The sequence below is a fragment of the Triticum urartu genome, chromosome 3A (assembly GCF_056163025.1).
Source record: "Triticum urartu cultivar PI428250 chromosome 3A, HENAU_Tu73, whole genome shotgun sequence".
Classification (NCBI taxonomy): Eukaryota; Viridiplantae; Streptophyta; class Magnoliopsida; order Poales; family Poaceae; genus Triticum; species Triticum urartu.
The window spans coordinates 273,646,489-273,672,266 of NC_141875.1; the positions used below are offsets into that span (position 1 = coordinate 273,646,489).

Consider the following 25,778-nt stretch of genomic DNA (forward strand, 5'->3'; position numbering starts at 1 on the left):
AACCAGAGCCCATTTAGCTAGTGGTCGCACATGGAAGCTACTAGTCACTAAGTCTATCTGATCTTTTTGAGCCTGGGTGGCCGTCCACTTACATTCAGAGGATATAAACCATGATGTTCTTGAAACCACACTAGCAATACCAATTCCGCCCAGAGGTGAATTAAATCCTGAGTTACTACTCAAATTATTATATATATAATCCTCACATAAGCTCAATGAATACACGAACCAATCCCCTTCTACAAAGCATAGCAACTACAACTACCACGATCTGTAGTGACGGGAGATAGCTCAACAATATAGCAAAATAATATAGTAATCCTATACATGCATATATTAATAATGTGATATAACTACATGCATAGAAAACAATAGGTAAAGGATGATCAACATGTAACTTTCATTGGTTCTGGTTCAGAAAGTCACACTCCTGACAATAGTTCGCGTCGCACTCCGGACAATCTACATGTTTCACACAATTCAACAAATCAATCACTGGAACATGAATAGAACCAAAATAAAACCAACAGCAAGAAAACCATTTTTAAAACTCATCAACAGCAGCATAACAACACCTAAATTACAATACGATCACAAGGCAAAAAGAATCACTCGATTCCGATACACGGTTTAAATGATACAGCCTCCGGAAGATTTAATTTGAATTCAAACAAATTCAAATTTGAATAGTGCAAACATGTGCAAGGTCGGTACTGTGATAATGTGCTGATTTTTGTGAGTGCACAGGAAAAAGAATTACCTAAATTGGAGATATAGACTAAAAGATATAGCTAAAAGAAGTTAGAGAACAAATCAGGAAAGAAAACCAAACAACAGAAAACTCCTACACTGTTCATGCGTGTACTGTAGCTGGTTGCCACATGGCAGCGCGCGGTTGGCTCAGGTAGTGTTGTGTGCGCGTGTGCTTACCAAAATAGGGGAAAAACGACAGTGGCTTCGGGCGTCGGAGACGGTGGCTCTTCGACGAGTCTCCGGCGAAGGTGATGTGATGGGCGGAGGCGGCTTCGAGTTGTGGAGGTGGTGGTGGTGCTCAACGACGGCGAGGCGACCTCTGTTGGGGACGGTGGCGACTCGAACGTGGATGCTCCGGTGAAGTTGGAACGGCTTGTTCCTCTCCCTCTATTGCGCCTTCAGCAATAAAAGATGCCAGGCGGCGGCGGCGGCTTCGAGTGGGGAAACCAAAGGAACGAACTACGGCGATGAAATCAACCGGCGAACGATGGCGAACTCCGAGATTGACGGTGAGATCCGTTTTTGACCAACAGCGCGTGCGGCAACGAAGAGGATCGAGACAGGAGCTGCGGAGTCTCACCTAGGGGTTTTTCTCGCGTACGGCAGGTCGGGTGCGCTTGAGGTGGACCAGGGGCGCGGGGTCGAGCGGGCTCGGCCTCGGCGTGCACGCGCGCGGAGGCAGCGTGCTCGGGGTGGGGGAAGCGATGCGGGGCCCGGTAGTCAGTTGCTCTAGGCGGCTAGTGGATCGGGTGCGGGTCGGGCATGGGCGGCACGGCGCGTACCGCTTCGGCAACGGCGGTTGGGCTGCGGCTATGTGCTGCTGCTGTGCTGGCTGGCTGGGCCATGGCGATGGGCCGGTTGGTTGGCTGGCTCTGTTTTTTTAAACAAAAACTACAGGAGTAGAAAAAAATAAATAAAATAAAATACACAATATGAATTCTAAATAAAAATACCTAGACACACAGTCAAAATATCCCTATAGCTATAAACTACAGGAACACTAGTTCCAACAATAATGCAATTTTGGAAAATAGTTTTTATGCAGAAGGCCACACATGACAACAACAAAACTGAATAATAAATATTTTAAAGGCTACAAATTACTAGAACATATCAGATGAACTGGAAACAATACTCTTCACATTATGAACATTTTAAAAACAGGGGAGAAGTCATGTTATCTCCGCTCCAATAAATTGCCCTTAGTTGCATAACGATTCGAATACTGCAGAAAGACAAATAATGCAATAAAAATATGATATGCATATGAATGATATAATAACATCCTAATTTAGGAAAATTGGGATGTTACAAACCTACCCCCCCCCTTAAGATGAATCTCGCCCTCGAGATTCGGTCTGGCTAGCAAATAGGTGTGGGTGATCCTGCCTCAGATCTTCCTCTCGTTCCCAGGTAGCTTCTTCCTCTGTGTGATGATCCCACTGAACCTTGCATAACTTAATTTTCTTGATGCGAGTAACTCTCTCTGTTGTCTCCAAAATCTTAACAGGTTTCTCCTCATATGTCAAATCACTCTCCAATTGAATTACCGCAAGTGGCATTGTTTCCCTCAATGGAACATCCATCATCTCTGCATGTCACTTCTTCAACTGAGATACATGAAACACATTATGAACTGCAGACAAGGATTCTGGTAACTCCAACTGATAAGCTACCTCTCCTCTTCGCTCCAAAATCTTATAAGGCCCCACAAAGAATGGTGCTAACTAACCTTTAATTCCAAACCTCTTAATTCCATGAAGTGGTGAAACTCTAAGATATGCACGGTCTCCTACCTCATACGTCACCTCCTTACGTTTTGCATCTGCATAACTCTTCTGCCTGGACTGTGCTATCTTTAGCCTGTCACGAATCAACAGCATCTCTGATCAAGTCTGGTCCAAAGAACTGACGCTCTCCAACCTCATCCCACATTAGTGGTGTCCTGCACTTTCTACCATACAATACCTCAAATGGAGCCATCTTCAGACTAGCCTGATAACTGTTATTACATGAGAACTTTGCATAAGGTAAATTATCATCCCAACTGGACCCATAGTCCAAAGCACAAGCTCTCAACATATCCTCCAAAATCTGATTTACCCTCTGTGTCTGCCCATCTGTCTGTGGATGGAAAGTTGTGCTGAACTCCAGCTTGGTGCCCAAGGATTCATGCAACTGACGCCAAAATTTAGATGTGAAATGAGTACCTCTATCAAACACTACCTTCCTTGGAACTCTATGCAGACAACCAATTTTAGACATATAAATCTTTGCTAGCTGAGCACTGGTATAAGTAGTCTTTACCGGGATGGAGTGAGCAACTTTAGTCAAACGATCAACAACCACCCAAATAGAATCATATCCTGACCGAGTCCTGGGTAGACCTGTAATGAAATCCATACCAATCTTATCCCACTTCCATTCAGGTATAGGCAATGGTTGTAACAAACCTGCTGGCCTCTGATGTTCTGCTTTAACTCTTTGGCACACATCACATGTTGCAATATATCCAGCAATTTCCCTCTTCAGGCTAGGCCACCAAAATCTTTCCCTCAAATCCAAATACATCTTACTATTACCTGGGTGAATAGAATAAGGTGAATCATGCGCCTCATGAAGAATCAACTTCCTGATATCTGCATCCTGAGGTACACAAATACCCTTCTCAAACCATATGGCTCCATGTTCATCCTCATGGAAACCTTTTGCCTTACCTTTAACCATGTTCTCTTTTATCTCAGCAATCTCCTTATCATCCTTTTGAGCTTCTCTGATCCTGTCAAGAAAAGTAGGCTTTACCTCCAGTGTTGCTAAATATCCCTTAGGAACCATCTCCAACCTGAGATTCCTGAACTGTTCACATAACTCCGGTGGCATGTCATCAATATTAACTGCATTAGCATGGCTCCTACGACTCAATGCATCAGCAACGAGATTAGCCTTACCAGGATGATATTGCACATTGAAATCAGAATCCTTAATAAGCTCCAACCATCTCCTCTGCCTGAGGTTCAAATCCTTCTGAGTAAAAATATTCTTCAAGCTCTTATGATCAGTAAATATATCACAATGATTACCAATAAGATATGGCCTCCAAGTTTTCAATGCATGCACAACTGAGGCTAACTCCAAATCATGTGTAGGATAACTATGCTCATGATTCTTAAGCTGACGTGAAGCATATGAAACAACTTTACCTTCCTACATCAAAACACTACCAAGTCCTTGACGAGAAGCATCACAATTTACCTGGAAGTCCTTATGTATATCCGGCAGAGTTAACACTGGTGTTGTAACAAAATGCTGCTTCAACTCCTGAAAGCTGGCTTCACATTCATCAGTCCAAACAAATTTCTTTTCTTTCTTCAACAATTCAGTCATAGGCTTTGTGATCTTGCAAAAGTTCTCAATAAACCTCCTGTAATAACCTGCAAGGCCCAAAAAGCTGCGAATCTCTCCAACTGTCGTGGGTGTCTCCCACTCTGTAACTGTGGCAACCTTAGATGGATCAACTGCAACTCCATTACGTGACACAACATGTCCAAGGAATGCTACCTCATCCAGCCAAAACTCACATTTTCTGAACTTGGCATACAACTGATGTTCCCTTAGTTTCTCCATTACCAAACGGAGATGCACCTCATGCTCTTGCTTATTCTTGGAGAACACCAATATATCATCAATGAAAACAACCACAAATTTATCCAAGAACTCCATAAACACCTTGTTCATCATATTCCTGAAGTATGCAGGAGCGTTAGTCAATACAAATGACATAACAATATATTCATACAACCCATACCTCATAGTAAAAGCGGTCTTTGGAATATCTTGCTCACGAATCTTCAATTGATGATAACTAGAACGAAGATCAATCTTAGAAAACACAGTAGCTCCCTCCAACTGGTCAAACAGCTCATTTATCATAGGCAAAGGATACTTATTCTTAATGGTTACCTCATTCAGAGAATGATAATCAACACACATCCTCAAGGTCCCATCCTTATTCTCCACAAACAAAACTGGAGCTCCCCAAGGTGATGAACTTGGGTGAATAAATCCTTGTGCCTGCAATTCTCTTATCTGCTTCTTCAATTCCTCCAACTCTTGAGGAGGCATTCTATATGGTCTCTTTGCAATAGTTCCAATGCCCGGTATTAAATCAATAAGAAACTCAATATCTCTGTCTGGTGGCATACCCGGCAACTCCTCTGGAAACACATCTCGATAATCCCTCACAACTGGCACCTCTTCTATGCTACCCCCCTTAAGAGAGTTCACCTGCACCTGATTATGCTTATACTTACATACATATTTGATCCTCTTCCCTCTTGGTGCATTGAGAGTAATAGATCGACTAGCACAATCAATACGACATTTATATAACTGCAGCCAATCCATACCCAAAATAATATCCAGACCTTGTGACTTCAATATAATCAAATCCATAGGAAACTCATGCTTCCCAATAGACAAAATCTACTAATGACAACCATCACCTGCTATCATCTCAGCTCCTGGGGAACTCACTCTAATAGGCATACTAAGTGTTTTTGTTGGAAATCCATGTTTATCAACAAATACCCTTGAAATAAATGAATGTGATGCACCAGTATCAAAAAGAACAAGTGCAAGTACTGAATTAATCAAGAACTTCCCAATCACTGCATCAGGTTCATTATAGACCTCCTCAACATTAACATGGTTGACATGACCCTTTTGGAAGGGGTTTGGCTTGCTGACTCCTGAATTCCCATTACCGTTCTTGCTCTCTGGACAAGCATTGGTGTAGTGTCCCATCTGCCTAGACTTATAACACTGAACCTGGCTAATATCCCTCTGCACAGGCATACTCTGGTTGCTCTGGTTATTATTCCCTCCATTACCATTACCATTGCCATTGTTACTCCTGTGCCCATTGTGATGATGGTGTGTCACACCCTGATTTTCATGCCACAACACTTAAGCTAATAAATCATGATAAAGTGTGGTTTGACAAAAACTTTTGAGTGTTTTAGACCTTTCCTTGTTTGGATTTTGTCTGTTGTTTGCAAGTGCTCTAAAAATCAAATAAATCCTCCAACTCCTATGCTTCATCTCCTTGCTCCAAACTCTTGAACCAATGATCATGCCATGTGTATATTACATTATAGAATTTTCTTACAAAAATAATTTGGCCAAAAAGTATTTTCTAAATTTAGTTTTCCAAAACCCCTGAATTGAGATTTGCACTACAAGTACTTAATTAAGGGTAGTAAAAATCTTTCCAAAAATATATTTGACTCCTATTAGATATAGGACACCCAGAAACCACAAAAATATAATTTTAAAAATTATTTTCTTATTTTATTTAAAAGCTTTTTCTTAAGGCCAGAAATGGTCTTTAATAGGGAAAAATTATTTTAGTGTTTCAAAAATATTTGAGAAAATTTAGGGAAACTTAGTGGACATATATTGTCCATATATAAGAGTTTCAACACATGGTCATGTTCAAAATATTGGACAAAACCTCCCAAAATCATTTCTGCTCATTTCAAGGATTTGAAATATTTCTACAGGAAATATTTTCATAAAAATCCAAGCAAATTCTATCATCTCAAATATGACATGTTTGATGATCTTGCCAAGTATCATGTCATGGAGAATAGTATAACCCCATGAAATCTCCTCAAAACCATTTCTGTCCATTTTGAAGTTTGAGCAACTTTACATTGCCAAACATGTCCAAATGTTCTCAAACCTTGTGAACATGCCCAAATGGTCTAATTATTCATCTAGACCAAATGGCACAAGTTGGAGAGAATGTTATCTTGCTCAAAGTACCCCAAAACCCTTCCTGTTCAGAACCAAATTTGAACAACTCTACATTGGCAACTTTCTCCTTTTGATCTCAACTTTTGTGGACATGTTCATACCTCAAATGATGACACTACACCAAGTGGTGCATCATGGAGAATTGATTTGCATGACTAAATCTTGGTAAAGCCATTTCTGCTGATTTCTAGGGTTTACCAAAGTTACATTGGCCACTTTGCCCAAATGAGCTCAAATTTGGTGGCACACCCTGTTTCTAAGTGTCTTTCCTTCCTGTTAAGTATCATGGCAATTGGAGTTCATTTGCTTGCCCAAACCATTATCAAACACCTTCTGACATTTTGCAAAAACCACTGTCTTGACCCCTTCAACTACTCTTGGTAAGCTCAACTTTTTACCACATCCCCTCCTAGTCCCCTTTCACCTCCAGTAGCAATGGCAAATCCATAGCTCAATTATTTGGGGGTGAAACCCTCTCCTTCTCTCTCTGGACAAGCCCATTTCTCTCCCTTTCTCACCTCCCTCCTCACTCCAGCGGCCACCAGGGCATCCAATGTCCCACCCCTTTTCTTTACTAATCCCTAGCACTACTGGACACAAGTGGCCGCGCCCACTTCCCCCTTTTTTATGCCATGGCAGGCCAAATGCACGCTCCAGAGCGCGCTACAGTGCGGCCAGGCACTGTAGCCGCTCTCTGCCCAACGCCTCCGACGACCTCGGCTCTCCCCCACGCGCCAGAAGGACCACCTCGGCGTCCGCAACACGGCAAGCTGCCGGCCCCCACCTTCCTCTCTCTCCCCTGCCCGTCCCACGCATGGACAGAGCGCCGCCCAGCTCCGCCACTCTCTGCTCAAGCACGGGTCCCGCCCCCGAGCTCGCCCCGCTCCTCCTCTACCTCCCCAACACCATGCACCATCCCCATGAGCGCCGCAGAGCCCTCCTCGCTCGCTTCCTTAGCCACTAGAGCCATCGCCGCGGCCGCCCGTGCGCCCCGTCCATGGTGCACCATTGCCTCGCCATATAAGGCCGCCCGAGGCCTCTCTCTGGAGCCCCTTCGCTCTCTCTCCCTCCCAGCGACCCCCTAGACCCATCCATTCCTCTCCCCGTGCCCTCCATCCACCGCAATGGCCGGAGCGTCGCCGTCGGGCTCCGCCTCAATTCGAGCTAACCCAAGCTCTCTTTCACCCCCTAGCCACTCCAACGCCATCATTCCCCCACCGCAAGGCCTTCCATCACCTCCGTTCGCCCCCGGGAAGGCCAGGCGCTCACGGCCAGAGATGGCCGACGGCCTCCTCCGCCACCATCCAAACCGTCGCCACTACATTCCTCCTCGGCGTGCGTGAAGCACCTAGACGGGTGCGACGTGGCCTCCTGAGCACGCCGGTGGGCAGAGCATCACCGGAGACGCTCTGTAGCCCCGGCGATCGCCGGCGGGAGCCACTCCTCCTCGCGGACAGAGCGTGCGCGGGAGGAGGAAGACGACTTGCCGCTGGGGCCCGCACGTCAGCGACTTAGCGGGCGGGCCCGCCCGTTTAAGTGGAAGCGGCTTCGCTTGTTTCCGCCTGCCCCTGCGCGTTGGCGTACTTCCAGGAAGCCGCCTCCGACGTGGCCCCTGCGCGCGTGCGGCCGAGCCACTGGGCCAGCCCACGGTCTATCTGTCGCCCAGCGCGCAGGATAAGGTTAAATCCTTATTTCCTTTTTTCTTTTTCAGTCAACTTCAAAAATCCATAGATTATTTATTCTAAGTCCAAATTTGATGATTCAAATTTCTAGTAGTTCCTAAAATCATGCCCTATCACATGGTGCTTTTTGCACATTTTTCTAGCACATTTCCCTTCACACATATTAAATAAATCCTATTTTCTTATTTCTGTGCTGAACTTCAGAAAATCACAGAGAGCCCATTTTTGATCCAAATTCCATGATTCAAAATCCTAAATGTCTATAAGTTCAAAACTTAGTTTTTGAACATTTTTACTAATACTTTCTGTATCTGTAAGTGCATCTAGTGCCACCCCTAGTTGGTTTTGGAGTATTGACGACAAACCTAGTTGAGGGACTAATGTGTTTGTGAGAATTGCAGGATAACACAGGTAGAAGTCCCTCATTGATTCGGTTTCACTACCAGAGATGACCCCTAAAAATGTACGAAGACATTGAAGATAATGGTGGTTTATGAAGATATTCATATTGAAGACAATGACAAGAGAAGACTCCCTATGAAGCTTATGGAACTCGAAGACTTAGATCCTTTGAAGTTTTATTTCATTTATGTTGTGTCATAGGAACCACCGTACTATTAAGTGGGGTCCAAGAGAACCAGTCAGAATGACTGAAGTGATGCCTAATTCAAATCCTATGTCTTCGAGCGAAGACTATGAGAGCAAATCTTGTCCAGAGTCGGACAAGTCAGCTTTACTTGCAGCCTAAGTAAAGTTGCCATGCGAGTTCGAAATCTGACCGTTGGAACACATGTCAGTTCTTTAGTGACCCAGGGTCATTTCGGACAAATCAGGTCGGGTTGCCCAGTGGCTATAAATAGTCCACCCCCTTCAACCTTAAAAGGTTGGCTGCTCAGATTTCAGTGCACGGCTTTTGTCGTTTGAGATCAACCCACCTCGAAGCCTTTGAGAGAAAATTCCTAGTGAGGAGAAAAGCCCTAACCACCCAGAGCCAGAGTAAATTGGGCATCACTTAAGTCTTCTTGTCTGAGTGATCTGAAGACTTATTACACTTGAGGACTGTGCATCCTCCAGACGGTTAGGCGTCGCGTTCTGAGCATCCAAGAGAAATTGTGGATTGCCGGTGAACGAAGTCTGTGAAGGTTTGGGAGTCTACCTTGAAGACTTACCAGAGTGATTGGGCGAGGTCTGTGTGACCTTAGCTCAAGGAGAAAACGGTGAGGACTGGGTGTCCTGAGCTGCGTGTTCAGGACTGGGTGTCTGGGACTGTGTGTCCTTTGGTTTAAATACCTAGCCGATCCAACCAGACGTATAGTTGTCACAGCAACTGGAACTGGTCCAACAAATCATTGTCTTCAACGTGTCACTGGTTTCATCTTCACTTCCCTTCAACTTACTGCTATTCATTGTGAAGCCATTGCATGCTTGCTCTATCTTTTGTCTTCACAACATAACTGTATGATTTGATTGGCTTCATAACTTCTTCGTACCTGATCCTTATTACACTGCAGCTACTTGTCACTGTGCTTTCACTCTATTGAATACTTGACCATGGCTTGCCTAGTGTAATCTAACTTCCGCTGCTTAAGTGATAGGCATATCTGTACTGTTTGTCTTCATAACTCTCACGTTTTGAAGACTTCCATAAAAATCGCCTATTCACCCCCCTCTAGTCGATATAAAGCACTTTCAATTGGTATCAGAGCGAGGTGCTCCCTTGTTCTGTGTGATTCGGTTTAACCACTTGGAGTTTTAGCTATGTCTACTGCAGGGATAATCAAAGTCTCCGCTGCGTGCCCCGTCTTCGATGGAACTGAATATCCCTACTGGAAGAATAAGATGCGCATGCATCTTGAAGCCATTGACGTCGACCTATGGTATGTCGTCGAAAACGGCGTTCCCAAGGCTGGAGAAGGTGTCACTGCTGCTGATGTCAAGAAGTTCACTCAACTGGACTCTACTGCCAAGAATATCATCTGTGGTCATCTGACCAAGGGACAGTACGGCCGTGTGAGTGCCTTGAAGACATCCAAGCTTGTCTGGGACTGGCTCTCCAAGGTCAATGAAGGCATCTCAACCCAGAGAGATCAGAGAATCAGTGTTCTTCGCAACCTCTTCAACCGCTTCAAGAGAAATGACAATGAGAATGTCCAGCACACATTTGACCGGCTCACTGACATCACAAATGAGCTTCAAGCCCTCGGCGCCACTGAGATCACCAAACATGAAATCGTCAAGACGCTGCTGAGATCACTTGATAGTTCATTTGACATCCTAGCCCTGATGATTCAAGAACGTCCTGATTTCAAGACACTCGATCCGTCTGACATACTTGAGAGGCTCAACACACATGAGTTTCAGCTTTCTGAGAAAAGAGATATCTACGGTCCAAACTATGGGCGAACTCGTGCCTTGAAGGCAAAAGCTATTTCCTCATCTGAAGAAGAATCTGACAGCAGTTCTGATGATCCTAAAGACATTGGAAGGGAACTTGCAATGCTAGTGAAGAAGTTCCAGAAATTCACCAAGAAGAAAGGCTTCAGAAAGTCTTCACGATCAAGCTCAAGGAATGATGAAGCATCTGCTCATGACTACAAGAAGAAAACATGTCACAAGTGCAAGAAAACTGGACACTTCATCTCTGAATGTCCACAGTGGGACAATGAGAACAGAAAGAAGAAGAAGAGCAAGGAATATGATTCTGACGACAAGAAGAAGAAGAAATACTCAAAGTCTTCTTCCAAGTCTTCCTCAAAGTCTTCATCACACAAGAAGAGCTCATCTGGCAAGGCACGTGCGTTTGTTGGCAAGGAAATGGACTCAGAGGAGGAGTCTGCTTCTGAGGAGGCAGAAGTGGAGTCTGAGGAGGAGTCTGATTCTGGCATTGCGAGTCTGGCTACAGCATACGTCGCCAAGTCCATCTTCAACACTGAAGACAATGACTTCATCACCAACACCAATGCAAGTGACAAGGACGACTCCACTCCTACCTACTGCTTCATGGCACGCGGTGCCAAGGTAAACACACGCACTTCCCACTATCAAACATCCAGTGACGATGATTCTGATTGTGATTCAAAGCCCAGCTACAAAACACTTGCTAAAATTGCAACTGAACAACAGAAAGCCATGGAACATATTCAAAAACTGTTAGACAGAAGCGATGATCTCTTGGGTGCTGAAATGACTCGATATGAATCCTTAATTGAAGACATAGAAAATCTTCACGTTAAGTATCAGGAACTTGAAGATCGTCATGATACTCTCTCAACTACTCATGAAAAGCTTTCCTATGATTATCTTCAAAGGAAGCAAGATCTTGAAAAATTGAGAGCGGCTCATGAAGACCTTCAAAAGGAAAACGAGTCACTCCGTGCCAAACAGATCAGTTCCGCTCAGGAAGGATTTGAACCACCATGCCTTAAATGCATTGAGCGTGATAATGCTACTTCTGTTGCTGAATGTTCCACTGCTACTGCTGTTGCAATATCTTCAACTATTGAAGTGGTAACTAACCCCTCTGCTGGGGATACCACTGCTATTGCTGATGAGAATGCTAGGTTGAAGACATTGCTTGAAACAGGGATGTACAAAAGTCTCAAAGGACATTAGACATTATGTGATGTCCTCAAGAAGCAGATTCTGAACCGAAACCCTAGGAAAGAGGGTGTTGGGTTCGTGAGGAAAATTAATGCAGATGGCTCTTACTGGAAACCTGAGCAGTACCCCAAAACCACATGGGTTGCTGTAAAGGAATCCTCATCAGATCCATCCAATCTATCTGGCTTCACTTGTACTAACCCCATTATCATTGATGAATCCTTTGATGCAAACTATAAACTGTTTAAGAATCAGAATGGTGAAGTATTTTCCAGGTACATTGGTACTAACTGCAGGAATGGACCGCCTATGAAGAAGATCTGGGTTCCGAAAACGTGTCTGGAGAATCTTCCTGTGAATGTCTTCATGACACCTCACATGAAGAAGACAAACCACAGATCAAAAGCTTCATACAGACAGAGGACTCACCTGAGTCACACTAACGCAAATGTTTTGCAGGGAAACCATACTCAGGCATATGAATATGAGAGCGGTTCATCAAACCGCCATGTTCATATGACCAAGAACTATTCTACCTATTCTTATGAGTACTATTGTCCACCTGCTAGACTGTTTGCTAGGGCTCCAAAGCCAAAATTGTCAGATGCTGCACTTAGACTTATTGCTTCTAAACCACGCTTGAAGATGTGGGTGGTTAAGAAAGCTTAACTCTCTTTTGCAGGGAAAGGTCTCCAGCAGAAAACCAAAATCTTCTGACTCTATTGCTGGGGACCTTAAAAATCCTGTGGGGCGCAAGATCAAATGCCTGAATGGCATCACTATGTATTTCGTTCCTGAATCACATGCTACTCTCCCTATTAGTCCTAACCTGGATCTAAGTTTTCATAACCCACTGGTTCGTCAAATGTTTTTGCTTCACAATTCTCTTCGTGAAGCCTATCCCCCAACTGCACTGTAGGGTACGACACCAGCGTCTTCAGAATGGATTATTGACAGTGGGTGTACAAATCACATGACTGGCAAAAGAAGCCTTCTTATGGACTCAACCTTACGTCCATCTGACAAGAGCCACATCACATTTGCTGACACTGGTAAAAGTAAGGTATTGGGTCTAGGTAGAGTTGCAATCTCAAAGGATCAACACATGGATAAAGTCATGCTTGTTGAATCCCTTGGCTTCAACTTAATGGCTGTCTCAATGCTTTGCGATTTGAACATGATTGTAATATTTGGAAAATATCGTTGCCTGGTACTAATGGAATCTGACAAATCTCTAGTGTTTGAAGGGTATCGGAAAGATGATTTGTATGTGGTAGATTTATCAGCAGGGCCACAGCTTGCAGTATGTCTTCTTGCAAAGGCTTCAGAATGCTGGCTTTGGCATCGAAGGCTTGGGCATGCTGGCATGAGGAACCTTCACACCCTTGCAAAGAAGAAGCATGTCATAGGCATCGAGGGCGTCAAGTTCAAGAAAGATCACTTATGCGGTGCCTGTGAAGCAGGGAAGATGACAAGGGCAAAACATCCTTCGAAGACAATCATGACCACTACTCGACCCTTCGAACTGCTTCATATGGACCTTTTTGGTCCCACTCACTACTCAACTTTTTCCACTACTGCTTGCCTCTATGGCTTCGTCATTATTGATGATTATTCCAGATATACTTGGGTGCACATAATTCTTTACAAGACTGAAGTGCAGGATGTCTTCAGACGCTTCGCCAATCGAGCTATGAACAATTATGGCGCCAAGATAAAGCACATCAGAAGTGACAATGACACTGAATTCAAAAACACTGGCCTTGATACATATCTTGATACTATGGGCATCACACATGAATTCTCAGCCCCATACACGCCACAGCAGAATGGCGTCGTCCGCAAGAACAGAACACTCATCGAGATGGCCAGAACAATGCTAGATGAATACAAGACTCCAAGAAAATTCTGGCCTGATGCCATTGACACTGCATGCCATACAATCAACCGTGTTTATCTTCACAAGCTTCTGAACAAGACATCTTATGAACTCCTAACTGGCAACAAGCCAAATGTCAGTTACTTCAGAGTATTTGGCGCAAGATGCTGGATCAAGGACCCGCACCACACCTCAAAGTTTGCACCAAAAGCACATGAGGGCTTCATGCTTGGATATGGAAAGGATTCGCACTCCTAAAGAGTCTTCAATCTCTTCCACTACAAAGTGGTTGAAACAGTGGATGTGCGGTTCGATGAAACCAATGGATCACAAAGAGAGCAACTACCAAATGTGCTAGATGAAGTTCCAGCTAGTGAATCAATCAAGCTTATGGGAACTGGAGAAATTGTACCTTCTGAAGCTCATCATGAAGAAGAACTTATCATCTCAGCACCTGATCCGCATGAAGACAATGCTCAGCCTGAAGATATTCCTCCCAACGACAACACAGATCAGCAAGAGCAAAGTCTTCGCCCTATACATCCTCGGGTAGCCAATGAAGTGCAGATTGACAGAATAATTGACAGCATCAATGCACCTGGTCCCCTCACTCGTTCAAGGGCAACTCAACTGGCAAATTTCTGTGGGCACTTCGCATTCGTCTCAATTTCAGAACCCAAGAAAGTTGAAGAAGCCTTTATGGAACCTGAATGGATTCAAGCTATGCAAGAAGAGCTTCAACAGTTTGAGCTAAACAATGTATGGGAACTGGTTAAGCGTCCTGATCCACAGAAGCATAACATAATAGGCACGAAATGGATATACCGCAACAAGCAAGATGAGCATGGTCAGATCATCAGAAACAAAGCTTGCCTCGTTGCTCAAGGATATACTCAAGTGGAAGGCATTGACTTCGATGAAACCTTTGCTCCTGTGGCTAGACTTGAAGCCATACGCATTCTGCTGGCTTATGCAAATCATAACAACATAATTCTGTATCAAATGGATGTGAAGAGTGCTTTTCTCAATGGAAATATTGAAGAAGAAGTATATGTTGCACAACCACCAGGGTTTGAAGATCCAAAACATCCTGACATGGTATACAAGCTCAATAAGGCACTATATGGCCTCAAACAAGCCCCTCGGGCCTGGTATGATACACTTAAATACTTCCTGAAGAGCAAAGGCTTCATACCTGGTTCCCTAGATCCCACTCTCTTCACGAAGACATATGATGGTGAACTGTTCGTGTGCCAAATATATGTGGATGACATTATCTTCGGCTGCACCAGTCAGAAGTACAGTGAAGAGTTTGGCTATATGATGCAAGAGCAATATCAGATGTCCATGATGGGGGAGCTGAAGTTCTTCCTCGGTCTTCAAATACGGCAACAACGCAATGGCATCTTCATATCACAAGAGAAATATCTTAAAGAGTGCCTGAAGAAGTTCGGTATGCAAGACTGCAAAGGCTTCACAGCACCAATGCCAGCCAAACATCATCTGGGTCCCGACGACAATGGTAAAGAGTTCGATCAAAAGGTATACCGCTCCATGATTGGTTCTTTGCTTTATTTATGTGCATCTAGGCCAGATATTATGCTTAGTGTTTGCATGTGTGCTCGATTCCAAGCGGCACCAAAGGAGTCGCATCACTTAGCTGTGAAGCGAATTCTTCGATATTTGGCTCACACCCCAACTCTGGGATTATGGTATCCAAAGGGCTCAGAGTTTGATCTGGTTGGATTCTCGGATGCTGATTATGCTGGTGACAAGGTTGATCGGAAGTCTACATCAGGCACATGCCACTTTCTGGGACGATCACTTGTATGTTGGTCTTCAAAGAAGCAGAACTGTGTATCTCTCTCCACTGCTGAATCTGAATACATTGCTGCTGGATCTTGCTGCGCTCAGCTTCTGTGGATGAATCAAACTCTCAAGTACTATGGCATTCATCTGAAGCAAGTGCCTCTTTACTGCGACAACGAAAGCGCCATCAAGATCGCCAACAACGCAGTTCAGCACTCGAAGACAAAGCACATTGAAATTCGTCATCATTTTCTCAGAGATCATGTTGTGAAGGAAGATATAGATATCATACACATCAACACTGAAGAGCAATTGGCAGATATCTTCACCAAGCCCTTGGATGAGAAGAGATTTTGCAAGTTACGGTGTGAGCTAAATATCTTGGGATCCTCAAATGTCCTGTGATCAGGCACACATCCTAACACTTATGCATATTGATGACTTAGATGTGCAACACACGAAGTAACGTATATCTTTAATTCATGAAGACATGCATTCTAAGTGTGAATACATTAACGTGGAAATTGACTTCAGAGCGCCATGATAATTGTGCGCCGTGTCTGAGTCTAATACTTCCTATATGGTGGGTAACGCCACCACCAAATGTTCCATTTGGAAGTGTTTTCACTCATGGCGTTACCTTGCAATGTCTTCACATTTGCTTTGGCTTCAATCTCAATATGTCTTCATGATTATCTTCACTACGTTGATTATATAGATATACATGTACTAGTGTTCTGTCCTCTACAGCATTCACTTATAGCTATGTCTTCTTGTTTGAATCTTTTGAACTAAGTGAATGTGATCGGACCCTAACCTCTCTATGCTTTCTATCTCAAACTCTATCTCTCCAAGTCATATGCATTCTATTGAAACTGTCGAATGTCTTCTCTGCGTCCTGTCAGCAGAAGACAAAGAGACAAACTTTAAAACCATTTTCAATGCTCATTCATCCACAAGAAAACCGGAGAAGTAGGAACGACCACCCGACAATCCAGGCGTGCATGGGATATGGAACTGCCCCCGATATTCCGCATGGTGGACACGTGCAATTCAAATGCGAATCGCCAGGGGCACCTATGTAATAGCGCAGTGCCGCCTCTGTCCCTATAAATACCCAATTCACTGTGGTCATTATCTCTTCTTCCACCCTCGCTCACACGAACCCTAGCGCCATCGCTAGCTCTCGACGACGCCGGCAACGAAGCGCTTCACTGCCGCAACCTCTCCGACGCCGTTTTCACGCCGACCGCGGACATTGTTCTCTCCGCCATCGACGTAGGTGTCTTCCGTCGCCAAGTTAGGGCACGGAGGATCGAACTGCTCGGCCTCATCTCCCACTTCGTCTAGCAGTTCCAAGTGTGGTAAATAAATTCTCTTTTTACAGCCTCTTTTGATCCTATAGTTCAGTCACTTTCTGCCATAAGAAGTTTCTGCTCTCACAAGTTAGATCTCTCTCAATCTGCATCTCATAACCTACCTAGAATATTCACTTGTGCTTGAGTGAATGTCTTCACATGCTGAGGTCAATGTCTTCTAAACCAATTTATCTTCAAAATCTTCTGAGAATGCATATGACCTCTTCCCCTTCCCTCGCACCTTAATGCTGTCACAGGTACATGTCCGTGGGAGAATCCTTTGGTTCTCATAGTCTGCATTCATTTGCAGAATTCTTACAGCATCACATCAACTCTCCTGAAGCCAGTTCTTGTTGGTCAAGCAAAAGAAAACCTTTGAAGCCTTTGAATATCTTGAAGCCTTCCAAGTTAAGATTTATGGCTTCAGAAACAGCAGCAAGGAAGGGAGGCAGACAGCGACGTGGGGAAACATCAAAAGATCTGCCTGATGAACTGGCAGAGATGTACAAAACAGACCCTGAAGAAAACTATGGTCAGCGCAAGACACGAATCCAATGGATTCGAAGATATTGGGCAGAGCAATGGTTCCTCTACCGCTTCATCACTCAGGAGTATGCGGAGAAATGCGCCATCAAGAGACCGTGGGGAGACGTGCTATATAAAAATCTCATACCCAGGTCCAAAGACGAAGCCATTGCTCAAGGCTTCTATCCATGCATGGTCCGAGGACCGCAGCCAGCTGAAGCACATCCTTCATCACTCCTATGGTGTCGCGATGACAATCTGTTCAAGCGCAACATTCAGTTTGCTCAGAACTCTGCGAAGCAGAACAAGAAGAAGCTAGGGTTAGACTTCAACCCTAGTCCATCTGCGCCAAGGGCGGATGGCACACGCGACGCCGAACCCAATATCATCGGTCCGTATGCCAATCTTGCAGGCCTCATCACTCGCATTCTAGTCCAAGGGACTGCCGTGAATGACCCTCCAGCAGACATTGAGTCTGATGACGCTCCTGCTGCACCGAAGCCAAAGCAGACGAAGAAGCCAAAAGCTTCAAAGCCAGCCGCTTCTCCCAAAATCTCAAGAGCGAAGCCATTGGCAACTGCACCTCCTGAAGCCAGTGTGCAGTCTGAAGACTTATCACGAGTCTCCAAGCCTCAAGAAGCCAAGAAGCCTCAGCCACACACAGGCAAAGAGCTCACAGTTGTTGCCATTCTGCGCAGCGAAACCATTGATCTATCAAGCGATGAAGATCTTGGAGATGATGCTCTTGAGCAGCTCATCAAGAGCAAGGAGGAGGCTGAAATCTTCAACAACCTGCCTCTGTTTGATGTCGCCATCATCCACAACTTCATCGATGAATGGTTTGCATCACCAAACATAAGCTTCAAAGATCTGCAGCTGCCCATAGGCCTCAGCGTCGCCTTTCAAGGCACAATTGCTTCAGAACTTGCAATAGCCCAGCACATTGTTGAACTGAAGCAGAAAATTGATTTTGAAAAGGCTCAGTTCAAGAAGCACGTGGCCAAGCTCAGCGTGCAAGAAGTGAAAAACTTCAAGATCATGTTGCACGAGCTGAAGGAGAACTTTTTGAAGAAGCGTGCCGAAGCTCAAGGCTCGCGAGAGCGAATGAAGACTCTGGCTGATCACTGCGTGCAGGCCTACAACGAGGCCGAGAAGCGCAAGGCACTTGGGCGTCCCGGCATCGACCCCAGGATGGCCGCGAAGAAGAAGAGGAAGACTGCCACCGCTGAACCCGAGGCACCAAGGTCAGAAGCTGTACCGATTGTCTTCCCCACTGCAATAACTGGCTCGAAGCCAAAGAGTCGGTCAACCGCCTCAGAGCTCAAGAAGACACGGACTGCAGAGGCTGAAGCTAGGAAAAGGAAACACTCTGAAGCCTCTCCTTCTGACCCCACCAAGAAGAAGCGCAAGATCAAGAAAGCTCGGGCTGCTCCCACAGAGCCCTTGATAGTTGAACCCCTCTCCGTCCTCTATCCTGACGCCGAACGTCAGCTGACAGTTCATGAGCCTGCTCCCACAGAGGCTCCTGAAGCTGAAGACATTCCAGCAGCCGACCCCAACGCTGTTGAAGACATTGGTCCCGACGACAATGTACAAGATGATGCAGCCCTTCCTCAGCTTGAGTCAAGCGAATTGATCAGCATTGGTCGTCCATTGACGCCAATTGCACAAGATGCGTCGTGGGCAGATCGCCCACAAGAGGAAGACACTGAGGCCCAGCCCACTCCGACTCCAACGGCGTCGTCTGCATTCCGCAGGCTTCGCAAGGGACCAATGCCTCAAGATCCTGTTGAAGACATTCCGGCTGCATCAGCCGACGAGAATGAAGAAGAACCACAAGCTCCAACTCCACCGCTCCAACAAGAAGCAGTTCTCCAGGAGAACGTGCCTGAGGTTGTACCTCCTACTACACATTTGGAGACTGAAAATGTTGAGGCTGCCACCACCAACACCGAAGCCAATGTGGAGCCCTCCCCTACAACAGCTTCAGAAGACACTGAAGCTATTGCTCCTGACACTTCTGTGCCTGATTCTGCTGCCGGTCCCCAATTCAACTATCATGTTGCGCACCGGCCTCAGGTCCAGAAGCCGATCCCATGACTCCTAAGGTTCCCAGGTCCTGCATCGGCTCCTGGTTCCTTCAACATCAATAGCTTCAGGGCAGATAACACGTTTTTCAACAGCTCCAAGAACCCTTATTCAAGGGAACGGATTGTATCCGATAGGTTCTCGAGCTATCAACAGCGCAGTTATTATTCATGCATCCTATACAACCAAGGCCGCATCTTTCCTCACAAGCGCCTTGAGGTTGAAGCTGTTGCTGGTCTGCCTGGCCTGGAAGAAGCACTGGATTGCTTCAAGCAAGTGGGTCTGCTGCCGTTTATCACAGATGAAGAACACTGGAATGAAGAGCTTCTGCTTCAATTCTATGCCACCCTTCATATCAAAGGCTACAACAGATATCCGAAGACTTGGGTCCTGGAGTGGATGACCGGCAATGTCCATCATGAAGCTAATGCTTTCGATATCATTGAGCTTATCGGCCTTCCCACTCCTGGCGAATTCTTCGAAGAAGACTGCCAACTCCATGCTGAAGCAATTGAGAGCATATTCCAGCGGCCTGAGCCAAATATGAGTCAGATGCTCTCAATGATGAAGCCATTGCCTCATGATGCACCCTATCCAACTGAGTTCTTCGTTGAAGACTTAGAGTACCTGCCCAGAACCATATATCACATCATCAGGCGGACTCTATGGCCCGTTAAGGGACACTCTCCACATGCCAAGGTTGAGGGTGCAATGAAGACTCTCATCTTCTGTATTCTGCATGGCAAATGCTTCAATGCCCAGGATTTCTTTATACGCCAACTTGCAGCATCCGGCTCCAATCTCCTTGGCTTGAAGTTTTATGCTCCTTGGGTTATGAGGCTGATCAAGCTTCACTCTGCAATTTCATATCAGCCCTCAGCCCGCAACCATCGAATCTTCTTGCCAGATGTGGACACCTCTGCTGAAGCAATATATCCTGAGCCTGCCAAGCAACCATTAAGTCTTCAGAATGCAGAACACCAGAGCTTCACTCAGAATGTTGAAGGTGTTGAAGCCATCTCCAGAGTGTCCGCTGGCTGGCACCACACGTGCACCTGCATCCACCGAAGCCACTGACAGCACAGCTGCTCAGAGACCCAAGAAGCGCGCTCGTGCCCTCAATGACCGAGAGCTTCTTGTGGCTCTTCACCAAAAGCAAGATAGGCATCACGACTGGCTCAAGAGGCAGATGAGAAGCATCATGGAAGACGTCAATCGCATCAGAAATCTGGCAACCAAGAATGCATTTGTTGCACACGAAACCTGTCGCCGCACTTGGAAAGGCCTCACAATGATGTGTCCTGAAGCTGAACTGCAAGAGGATGGCTTCACAGAGCGCTTCAAATTTGACTCCACGCCTCCTCGAAGAGCTATGCTGCGCCGCACTCCATCACTTGAAGATTCGGAGTTCTCTTCTTCTGCTGCCACAGTGACTGCACGAATCATTGAAGAAGAAGACGATGCTACTTCACCTCCACCTCTTTCAGCGCGCGTCGAATCTGCACCAAGCTCGTCTGCACCGCCAAACACCTCCACCGACCCTGCTGCGCCTGGGAACGCGTAGAAAACTCTATGTCTTCAAACCTTTTTGGTCATCACTGACAAAAGGGGGAGAAGCATATGATGTTTATAGTCTTCAAGCGGGTCACTATGGGCGGGTGCCTTTATATTTTGCTACACTTTACTTCGTGCTTACAACTCCCGTTTTTGCTACATTTGCTTCTTTGAGTTGTAACACTTAGAACTGATGGTCGTCTGCTACCTGTTTGTCACTCTGTTATGCGAAGATAAATTCTGCATGTGCGACAATAAATTCCGCACTTAGATCATTTTGCAGACGTCCATTTTCCATCATGCATGTCATTATCTTCGTTTACTCTTACATGCATAGTGGATTGTCATCATAAGTTGAAGTGGATCTCCACAAGTACAACCTGCCATGTGCATTTGCATTCAAGAAGCAAATTACTTATATGCACATCTTCAGGGGGAGCCCTTGCAACTTATGAAGACAATTCCTTTACAATTTCACAAATTATGTTCCCCGTTGAAAACTTCAACTAGTTTGTCATCAATCACCAAAAAGGGGGAGATTGTAAGTGCATCTAGTGCCACCCCTAGTTGGTTTTGGAGTATTGACGACAAACCTTGTTGAGGGACTAATGTGTTTATGAGAATTGCAGGATAACACAGGTAGAAGTCCCTCATTGATTCGGTTTCACTACCAGAGATGACCCCTAAAAATGTACGAAGACATTGAAGACAATGGTGGTTTATGAAGATATTCATATTGAAGACAATGACAAGAGAAGACTCCCTATGAAGCTTATGGAACTCGAAGACTTAGATCCTTCGAAGTTTTATTTCATTTCTGTTGTGTCATAGGAACCACCGTACTGTTAAGTGGGGTCCAAGAGAACCAGTCAGAATGACTGAAGTGATGCCTAATTCAAATCCTATGTCTTCGAGCGAAGACTATGAGAGCAAATCTTGTCCAGAGTCGGACAAGTCAGCTTTACTTGCAGCCCAAGTAAAGTTGCCATGCGAGTTCGAAATCTGACCGTTGGAACACGTGTCAGTTCCTTAGTGACCCAGGGTCATTTCGGACAAATCAGGTCGGGTTGCCCAGTGGCTATAAATAGTCCACCCCCTTCAACCTTAAATGGTTGGCTGCTCAGATTTCAGTGCACGGCTTTTGTCGTTTGAGAGCAACCCACCTCGAAGCCTTTGAGAGAAAATTCCTTGCGAGGAGAAAAGCCCTAACCACCCAGAGCCAGAGTAAATTGGGCATCACTTAAGTCTTCTTGTCTGAGTGATCTGAAGACTTATTACACTTGAGGATTGTGCATCCTCCAGACGGTTAGGCGTCGCGTTCTGAGCATCCAAGAGAAATTGTGGATTTCCGGTGAACGAAGTCTATGAAGGTTTGGGAGTCTACCTTGAAGACTTACCAGAGTGATTGGGCAAGGTCTGTGTGACCTTAGCTCAAGGAGAAAACGGTGAGGACTGGGTGTCCTGAGCTGCGTGTTCAGGACTGGGTGTCCGGGACTGTGTGTCCTTTGGTTTAAATACCTAGCCGCTCCAACCAGATGTATAGTTGTCACAGCAACTGGAACTGGTCCAACAAATCATTGTCTTCAACGTGTCACTGGTTTCATCTTCACTTCCCTTCAACTTACTGCTATTCATTGTGAAGCCATTGCATGCTTGCTCTATCTTTTGTCTTCACAACATAACTGTATGATTTGATTGGCTTCATCACTTCTTCCTACCTGATCCTTATTACACTGCAGCTACTTGTCACTGTGCTTTCACTCTATTGAATACTTGACCATGGCTTGCCTAGTGTAATCTAACTTCCGCTGCTTAAGTGATAGGCATATCTGTACTGTTTGTCTTCATAACTCTCATGTTTTGAAGACTTTCATAAAAATCGCCTATTCACCCCCCCTCTAGTCGATATAAAGCACTTTCAGTATCACCTCAAATAATGGTCTATTTTTTCATATTTGTCAACTTTGCAAATTCATAGGAAAATCATTTCAACTCCAAATCCAGTGAAACCAATTCCTAGATGCTTCTAAAATCATCCTTTGTTAAATGGGTGCCCTTGCTCATTTTTCAAAAATATGTTTCTGTACACTTCTTGCAATTCCATAAACCCCTTGATTCCATCATGTCGAAATGTTTAGAAATATCCATTGACCCACTTCCAATGAAATCACTTTGGTCATTCCTCATGTGACCAGAGGTATCCTAGAAAAGTCAAATCGATATTTTTGGAGCACTTTTATTTTCTACCTTGTTGTGTTGCTTATTGTGGTTGCTTTCGACGATAGTTGACGAAGTAGACGAAATGCTTAGAGTTGGACCAGAGATATTTGAAGACCTCGAAGACTTTGTTAAAACAGGCAAGCAACCCTTTGACCATGACTAAGAAACCCCTTTTTATGCATTTCATATAGCACTTTACTATTTTTGCATCGGAATCATGATGAGAGGGTAACCACTTTGGTGGATTGCCTTTGATACTTCCTCGTTGATACCTGCATTGTGCATGACCTTACCTTCTTATGAGGGTTATGCCGGTGGGAGTAGATAGGATGCTAAGTAGTTGCTACGCAAAAAGGGACAGGAATATGCATAGTGATGAGGCAAAGTATTTTCAAAGGACTTTTCGAAAACCCCGTCGGGTGCCACTTATGCCCGAGGGAGATGATGAGTTGGGTAGCCACTTGATGATGAAGTGGTGTACCGAGGCAAGTGTGTGTGTTGTTTTCGAAAAAGGATTGGTTTAAGTTGCGACCGTTATTCCAACCTTACATGCGCAACCACTCTACCCTTATATGGGAAAGGGCATTATTGATTACCTAGGCCTATACTAGCTTGGAGCCCGCATTACTAGTGACGGGAGAGTTGTTGGTGCGCTCTCTCGGGACGGGGTCGTGCCAGGTAGAGCGGCCATGACTGTTTTCACAGGGCACTGGATACACCGTTGTGTCCCCTCTCGGATGTTACGATCTCGAGTGAGTCTCGTATGATGTACATCGTGAGGATACGGAACAACGAGTGGACTCCTTGTTAGTATCGTCTAGGGAAAGATAGTGATCGGGTGCTTACCCCGGGTACTTGAGGTACCGCGGGTCGTGGATGACACGAAAGTTCCCCGGATCTTGTGGGTAAAGTGTGCAACCTCTGCAGAGTGTAAAACCTATTCGAATAGCCGTGTCCACAGTCAAGGACAGTTGGGTAACCGCTCTTGGGCTACGTCCACTTGTGTTTTAACCAGTGTGTGTGTGGGAAGAACTACTCGGGTCAAGTCAAAGGACTTGACATGATTGAGTTGGGTTGGTGCCCACTCCTTACATGATGATACCACTACTCGGGTCAAGTCAGAGGACTTGACATGATTAAGTTGGGTTGGTGCCCACTCTATTTATGTTGATATCTGTAACCTGTCCTTATGGTTACTTGAATTCCCCTGATGCATGTCTTACGAGTTGTTGAACATGTCATTGCACTCGAAAACTAGCTTTCCGCAAAAATTTACCTATATCAAGCATTTTTGTACCTTGAACCAAAACATGGGTTGCTTGCGAGTACATTCAAAGTACTCATTGGCTTGCCACTGGTTATTTTATTGGCCAGACGTGAAAGAACAGGATATGATGAAGAATACTTCGGTGACGAACATGCAAGATAGGACGCTTCCCAGTCAGAATGCCTGTAGGGTTAAGGCAGATGGCATGGTTCCAAGTTATCGATGAAGATTTCCGCTGCGATGTTATACTCAAGACTTGACCATAATGGTCCTACTTGTGTAATACGGTATGTATGGATGTAAGACTCTTGTTATTCAGCTTCTGTGTGTTCAGTGAGCATTGATCTCTGGGATCACTATACACGTGCATTCGGTGATCACGACTTATGAGTCGGGGTCCCCACATGGTGGCCATTATGGTTCTGGCCATTCCCTCCATGATGATTATGCCCATTACCTCCATTACCATGATATGAAGTGTGTGGCTTCTGTTGTGGTCCTGAATTATACCTGTTATTGTTGTTGTACTTCCTCTTGCGATTCTCTATGTCCTGTTGCTTTCCCTCCAGCTCAATAGCCTTATCAATCAAATCCTGACAATTCCTAAAAGTGGCCACTATCAATTGAAGGCTCAAGTCATCATTTAGGCCCTCCAAGAATTTCTCCTGCCTAGTTGCATCAGTGTTAACATCATTAGGAGCATAGCATGGAAGGTTATTAAATTCCTCCACATAAGCATTAATAGTGCGACCTCCCTGGCACAAACTACGAAACTCCTTCTTTTTTAGACTCATAGCTCCAGTAGACACACGTGCAGCACGGAAAGCATCCTGAAACTGTACCCAAGTGATACTAGCAATGGGATAAGTGACCAAGTAGTTGTCCCACCAAGCTGCGGCAGGACCCTCCAGCAAATGTGAGGCAAACCTCACCCTCTCTGCATCTGTGCATCCAACCGTCTCCAGGTTCCTATTGACTGCACGGAGCCAATCATCAGCCACAATAGGTTCAGGGGAACTGTAGAACCTCTGAGGATTCAACCTCAAGAACCTGGTAAGCATATCCACTGGTGGCGATGGCGGAGGATTGTTGTTGTTCTGGTTCTGAGCAAGCAACTGGATCAACTGAGCCTGTCTCTCAATAACCTGCTGGATGTACGGGGGTACTTCATTGCCATTGTTGTCTCCTCCTGCAGAAGTGCGTCTAGTATAACGCCTCGACGGCAT

At 45.2% G+C, this 25,778-nt stretch overlaps 1 protein-coding gene across 1 annotated transcript; it reads right to left on the reverse strand.

Annotated features, from left to right (window-relative positions):
• Window positions 1–1,490: 1,490 nt before the first annotated feature.
• On the reverse strand, window positions 1,491–25,778 carry LOC147979439 (uncharacterized). Its single transcript, XM_087515204.1, has 9 exons — window positions 25,480–25,778; window positions 25,063–25,221; window positions 5,341–5,665; window positions 4,714–5,037; window positions 4,480–4,495; window positions 4,006–4,184; window positions 3,336–3,801; window positions 3,061–3,140; window positions 1,491–1,625 (listed from the first exon to the last, which is right to left on the reverse strand). The coding sequence occupies exons 1-9, from the start codon at window positions 25,776–25,778 to the stop codon at window positions 1,491–1,493; spliced, it is 1,983 nt and encodes a 660-aa protein (XP_087371330.1).